The 7,350-nt window shown below is 42.2% G+C and overlaps 1 protein-coding gene across 1 annotated transcript in view; it reads right to left on the bottom strand.

Annotated features, from left to right (window-relative positions):
• The window catches only part of LOC102388086 (aspartyl/asparaginyl beta-hydroxylase), a 63,913-nt gene extending 58,824 nt beyond the window's left edge, over positions 1 to 5,089 (bottom strand). Inside the window, exon 1 of the mRNA XM_025198492.1 lies at positions 4,996 to 5,089. Coding sequence (XP_025054277.1) covers positions 4,996 to 5,089 — 94 coding nt within the window. The remainder of the gene's footprint in view (positions 1 to 4,995) is intronic.
• Between the last annotated feature and the right edge of the window lie 2,261 nt (positions 5,090 to 7,350).

Raw genomic sequence — 7,350 nt, 5'->3', positions numbered from 1 at the left:
GTGACAGCGACCACGAGCTGATCACCTTCACCATCCGCCGAAAAGCTGGCAAGTCGGTCAGCAACACGCAAGTCCTTGACTTCAGGAAAGCCAACTTTGACAAGCTCAGGAGGCTTGTCAGTGAGGCCCTAAGGGGCCGTGACCACAGGGAGAGGGGAGTGCAAGAGGAGTGGTTGCTCCTCAATGCAGATTACTGGCAACTATGAGAGGGTGAATGAGGCTCATGAGGGGACTCTGCCCCAGGTCTCTCCCCTCTGTGTGCCTGGAGCCTCTGGGTGAACCCATGCAGTAGCAAATAAGACTGCCTGCCCCACCTGCACCTGCCACCTTCTACTCTCGATACAACCCCCCTCCTCAACCCCTCTATGCCCAGGGCACAGAACCAATAAGCTATACCACTGAAACAGTGGTTCTTAACTGGTGTGCCACTACATCCAGAAAAATTATGGAGGGCTGCCTTGAATCTAAAGAGTTGAGAATCACTGGCAGAGTGTAACTAAGCTGTTGAACCTTGAAACAGTATGCACATACTTTTTCTCAAGGCCTACCTAACTTGTGTACTTGTGCTGCAGCTGCCTACACAAATGAGATATGTGCACATGAAAACTGACATCTTGATATAATTGTTCATGTTTAAGAATATACAGGATGACCAGATGGGAGTTACTAGGCTAGAAGGTGATGGCACAGGTGGTGAGGAAACTGACTGGGGGGAAGAAAGAATGAGCGAAAACACTGGGGAGAGGTAAGAAAAGGTTATATTTATGTTTGCAGGTGTGAGAGACTTGGCAGAGATCCACACACGTTACAAACTTACACTTCTGAATACCTTAATGCTGACCTTAACAGTCTGTCTGTAGCTGCACTACTGCCCATACCTAAAATCAGATATTTTTTACTTAATCTAATGTTAATAATTATCTGAATTGCAATCAAAGTATACCTGCAGCTATAACTAGCCTACCTATTACTTCTGTGTGCATTAGCACATTCTTCCCATGCTGTCCTTCCCTCTACCTGCTTTCTGGGTCACTGTGGAAAATACAACCACATCTTGTGGATCTTATCTTGGAACAGAATCTGCTCCAGGTTAACAATGTATATTTCATGTTTAATTTTTATATGGAGTGTGACACTCAGAAAGTTTCATAGTTAGCCTTCGTTGCCTGAGTTAACTGAAAACAATTAAAAACATTTGCTATTGGAAGGATAAGATTACCTACTAGTTTTCTTTTTCACTACTACTCTTTGTCCCAGGTACAAAGTGAAAGCAGCTGAAATCTATTTCATTTTTTCTAGGATCAAAGGAAAGTAGGGCTGGAAGGGACCTCATGAGGTCATCTAGTCCAGCTCCCTGCCCAAGGCAGAATTCTCTCTCACTAAACCATACCAGCCAAGTGTCTGCCCAAACTGCTTTTGAAAATTTCCCAGCTTGGAGATTCTACAACTACTCAAGATAGCCTGTTCCAATGCTTCACCACCCTCATAGTCAGAAAGTTTCTCCTAATCTCCAATGTAAATTTCCTCTGCTGTAGCTTGAATCTGTTGTTCATAGTCCTCTCCCTTATGGCCAGAGAAAAGCCCATCTTCATCCTCTCTATAAAATGCCCTGCAGGTATTTGAAGACTATTATCAAATTCCTCCCCAGTCTCCCCAGACTCAATAATGCTTTATAGGCCTCTGAAATACAACATTAGTGGTTACCATCTATACTTTTCCCAGAGCCTGATAAAGGACCTTTGAGCCCGAAAGCTTGCAGAAAAAGATTATTTTTTTGTGATTTCTCAGTTGGTCTAATAAAAGGTATTATTTTGGAACCAAGAGTTCTAGATTTTTGTATTCCTTTTTGTTTCAGACCGACACAGCTACCAAGTACATCCCTGACACATTATAGGCCTCTGACAACTTCCGTCATCTTCTGCATTCCCAGGGAGCTTCAGCTTTGGTGAAGCTTTCAACTGCTGCATTCTTCCACTGACTTCATTGAACACCTTCAAGATGAAACTGGATGCTTATCTTGCTGGGATCCTATGACCCCAGCTGACTTCCTGCCCTTTGGGTGGGGGGCTGGACTCGATGATCTTCCGAGGTCCCTTCCAGCCCTGATGTCTATGAAATCTATGAAATCTGCAAGTCATTTTAGAATTCAATGTTACCCTTGCATTCACCAATTCTACCTTCCTCAAAATGCATACCGTGGTTTAGAAAAACTGGTGAGAAATAACGCCACAAATAAAGCACATTATAAATTAGTAGTTTACAATGGGATCATACTAGTATTAACAAAATCTATGCCAAACATGGCCAGTTTTAGAAATTCTTTCTGTGCCCCAAAACACTATTGTCTCTGCTCAGAGCATAACTGGAGATTTAGTGATAGGATACATTAGAGAAACTAGACAGAGGGAAGCATGGATCTTCTGGGCACCAAATAAGTACCCAGTCCAAAGAAGTCCTGTTTGATCTGTGAAACATCAGTAGAGTCAGCTTCCACCTCACCCTTCAAACCAAACAACTACTTAACAAGATAAATAGGAAACAGCCCACTCTCACCTAAGCTGCTATGGCATAGTGACATAGGACACTGAAACCCACTTAAGGCTGTCCAAGCTACCTTTTTCAAAATTTCCCCCCAAACTGGAAGATTCTATGTTTCTTTTAAAAGGGATTTTATTGTATATATTATGTCATTACATGCACAGCATACACATCTCATTTATAAAATGTATATAATGGTACAGTTTTTTGATGTTTTCTTGGATGTACTGACACAAAAGAAATCCTCCGTCTAGATCAAACAAGAATGCCTTTACCCAGCATGACTAGAAGTTGGTTGCATTAGCGTTTAGAAGTGGAATGGAAATTGTTACGTACCTGCCAAGGAAACACTGAGATAAATTTGGAAAATGAAACTTATAGTACTTTGCTTGAATTATTATTAAAAGCACAAGAATTTTGAGAAATGAGTGGGAAGCTGGTAGCAGGGAAATTTCAGAAGAGCAATGGCATGGGTACGTGATATAAGCCTGTCAAAATACAGGCTATGCAGTCATTTTAATCATTTTATTTTTCCTTCCTTTGCCATTACAGTGCCACTTTATAAACACAACAAGGCCATGAGAGGGAAGCATTTCTGTACTATTACTGCACTTCTCAGGAGGTAGAAGACAATCTAACTTTGGCATCATTCCCTGTAACACACCTGAGATATGCAATTAATGAGACGCAATTATCCTGCCATGCCTTGTTTCTGTTCTTTTTAGTCACTTGAAAGTACCTTAATAAAAAATACACTGCAGTAGATTATGGACAAGGGTATGCAGCTGCAGGTAAAATGAAACAAATCTGAAGTCATAACTAGCTGATTGAGTTTTTTAACAGTATATAGTAGTACAAGAGTGCATTCAAGTCAGTGATCTTTTCTGACTTTCAAATTAAATTTCAGAAAAGCACAGAAATCAAAGATAAAAAACCTGACAGTCATCCACAAAATCTGAACCTGTTTTTTTAAAGTAATAATTATAGCCAAAGAGATTATAGCATACTGACTTTTCAAAAACATGCCACGCCTCTAAACAAGAACAGACTAAAAAAAAAAAAAAAAAAGGAGAGAGAGAAAAATAGGGAAGAAAATGAGATTATGGAAAATGAAATCCTTGGCAAGACATTTCGCCTTGTATGTCATTCTGTTACCAACAAGTGATAAGCAGCAAAGCTAAACTTAAGACTAAAGCACAGTTCTACTGAAAAATAGTTCAACTATTTCTCAAGATTTCATAGACCTGGAGGCCAGGATGGACTGTTTTGATTATCTTTGACCTTCTGCAAAGCAGAACCCAAATAATTTCATCAAGTAATTTCTGCATCAAGCCCAGAACTTCTGATTCAGTTGCAACAACCCTTTCAGAAAACATCCAGTTTTGTTGTTAAAGACCTTAAAATAATGATGTAGAATCCACCATTTACCAGAGCATGTTTTTTCAGTCTTGATTAATTACACTCACTGTTAAATAGCCTACTACCTTATTTCTAGTCTGAATTAATCTGCTGATGATTTTTTTATAGTAAATTAAAGTGTTATTTCCTACATCTCTCCTTACGTGGGACTTTGTAAACTGTGAAAAAATTCCCTCTTAATCTTGGATAGCTACACAGACTGAGCTTTTAGGTTCTCAACATTCTGTATATATTTTCTAATTTGCAATGCCACCTCTGAAGAGTGGCTACCAGTCCTGAATAGTGTTCTGGTAACAGTCTTACTAATGTACATACAGAGGCAATGCTATCTTCTCCTATTTGATATTTCCATGCTTGTATGTCCAAAACCCCCTCTTAGCTATAGCAGCAGACTAGGGACTCATATTTAACTGGCTATAAAGAGTGACCCTAGGTCTTTTGGGAAATCATTGGTTTTTTTAATACATCTCCCTGTCATAAGTATAACCTGCATGTTTTCATCCCTAAACTGTGCAATTTAGGCAGTACTAAAGTACACATTGTTCAAATAAACTCAACTTGACCAAACAACCAAGTCAGTTTGCATAACTGAATCACCCTTGTCCTTATTTATTGCTGCAGTTTGTGTGCTATTTTAGAGCTTGTATTAAGTGACAACTTAAGTCACCTATATCTATCTATATCTAATATATCTAATTAAGTCACTTAATATAAGCTCTAAAATAGCACACAAACTGTGTGGCAATAAATAATTCATATATCATATTAATCATAAATAATCATATATATCTATATATATCACCTTCCAAAGCTTTGTCACAAATTTAAGTAGTAATATTGTTTTAATGAAATTGTTCTCAAATTCCTCATGGAGGTGGCATACACGTTTTTAAATGCTCTTCTTTCACAAAAATCCACCACCAGGAGTTTAGGTATGTCCTGAGGATAGTGAGAAGCGGGACCAGGAAGCCCTGCCCGCAGAGTTCGGCGCGGGAAGAAACACTAAAATAAAGAAAGAAATGCAAAATAACCACTTACCTGCAGGAGGAGCAACGCCAGAAGACAGAAGAGAAAAGCCCGCGTGGTTTACAAGCCGCGCCTTTATGCAATTAAGGCCAGCGGGTGACGTCATAAGGACGCACCAGCCGGCAGGGATAAAAGTAGCTGCCGGCAGTAGGGAGGGGAGAGCCAGTGATGAGGCGGAGGCTCTCCGTGCCGGCAACGGGCAGAACCGCCACGCACAGGGAGTGCCTGGACGTTGGACGGCTGGGGAAGCAGCGAGAGCTCCCCACACCGTGGGCAGTGAGATCAAGCCCCGGGAAGGATGGAACACTGGGGATGACTTCCCCCTTGTGTCATTAACGAAGCTCGTCAGGGAAGACGCCAAGTGGAGGCACGGCCAATTCGGTGAACCCAAAGAAGAGGTGAAAACCAAGCTCGGGTAAGTGGAGGTCTTCCCACTTGAACATCCCAGGTACCAGGTCTGAGAGCCAGGCTAGGGGTGGAGGGAAGAGAGGGACCCCGCAGGACCAGCATTAGGGGAGAACTGCCAAGTTTGGGCAGGATGGCTGGGAAAGCCGACCGGTAAGATACCAGACAGGAAGACCCCTTTCGGGTCTTTTTCTTTATTTCCTTTTCTTGGTTTTATTTCTTTACCCCTGCTCGACAGGGGCACCCTTAAGCCCCAAGAAGAGAGCCAACCTGCTCAAAGGGGATCTCAGGCCCAGAGTTTGGGCCAGCTAAGTATCCTTCCCCAAGGAGAAAAGGGGAGACCACAGGGCATAAGGAACAGCCACACTGGAGCGGCAGCCATGTCAAAATCTGGTGCCCTGCCAGAGGTTGGTGTAAGGCTGGGGTGTAGGGGAGGTGGAGCCCCACAGACATCCGGCAAACGGAGTGGTCAGTTTCGAGGCTGAACCCCACACTGAAGTAACGTTCAAAGACGGGGCAGCAGAGTTCAGGGAAGGCCAGTGGGACAACTGAAGCCCACCTCGGGGAACTCACAAAGCTAGAGAGAGTACACCCTCTGCTGTCCGGGCCAAGATGGCCCATGAGCAAGCATTTGAAACCAGACGGGCGCAAGGTATGTACAAACTGTCAAAGGACAACGTTAGGGAATGCTGCAGTGAAGCACAGCACAACCACTCTATGCATACTACACCCCAGACTGATACACTATATTTACTCATATAACACACTCCTTACCGCACAGCAGTCCTTCCTGACCAAGTGCAGGGGGGCTTGACCCAATGATCTGTAAGGTCCCTTCCAGTCCCTAACAACTATGAAATTATAAAACTATGAAAAAGTCAGCCCTTCAAAACTGGGAAACTCCTTCCAGAGTGCAATTGTCAAACTCAGAATTAGTTTTAACCCTTTCACAGCCACTGCCAATTCAGTCACAGCTACAAGAGAGTTAAAACTGTGGTTTTTACCTCAGCAGCGATGGTGAGGAATGAGCCATAACCCTGAAAAAATATTTTATTCTTCATTCTTTTTTTCCAAAACAAGGTACATGTCTGGTTTGGGAGTGTGCTATATATTAGAAAATGTGGTAATGCAGCTTCTTTAGTGTAATACTGGACATATACCACCAAGCTCGTTGTGCTAGGCATGCTTATCTGGGCATGCCCTATGACACTCGAAGGTGATTGTATTACAGCCACTTCACAGCACTTCCAAGGCATGCCATGCTTCCCTGCGGTACTCTCTCACACCGTCTTTTGACAGTGCAGACATTCCCTTAGTGTTTTATGTTCCTGTGAAGGTGGAAACATAAAAGGAGCTTTTCCTGCTCAAAATGAGCAATGAATATGAAGGTGGCAGAGGAAGAAAATTCTAGTGAAATATTTTTAGGGAGGATGTCAACATGCAGATGATTCCCTCCTACCACCCTTTCTCTCTGGACAGTGGTCTGCTAGTGCTCGATTTTCTAGTGCTGTTTTGATAGAATTATTTTTTTTTCAAGTGATTGACTAACATGCCTGTAGTAACGCCTAAAATGGCTCCTTGTGGTTTTATAAATCTTTCCTTGTGATATACTGCCACAGCTGTGCTCATTGGTGGCAATGATCTGCCTCAGCAATGAAAAGGTGGTTGACAAATATTTTCTGCAAGTCTCCGATGGTTGTGAAATTCCCTCCCATCCCTTATCTGTATCCTTCATGATGGGAGCATTGGAGCTTATGGATGGGCACTTTTTATCTATTCAAGAACAAAAGAGATGATTAAATTAGGTTCACTGGGGAATGGACACAGAAGTGCAGAAGTAAGTAAAGAGTCTAGGGACCTGGATAAAAACTTAGTAAGGGAAAGCAATAATGGAAGACTAAGTAATGTTGTCAGGGGGAGGATGAGACAGTCAATTAGATACCTGAAATGTATATGAACCAA

Source organism: Alligator sinensis, unplaced genomic scaffold, assembly GCF_000455745.1.
Source record: "Alligator sinensis unplaced genomic scaffold, ASM45574v1 scaffold860_1, whole genome shotgun sequence".
In the NCBI taxonomy this organism is placed as follows: Eukaryota; Metazoa; Chordata; order Crocodylia; family Alligatoridae; genus Alligator; species Alligator sinensis.
The sequence above is the reverse complement of the archived record's forward strand: the minus strand, read 5'-3'. Positions and strand labels throughout refer to the sequence as shown.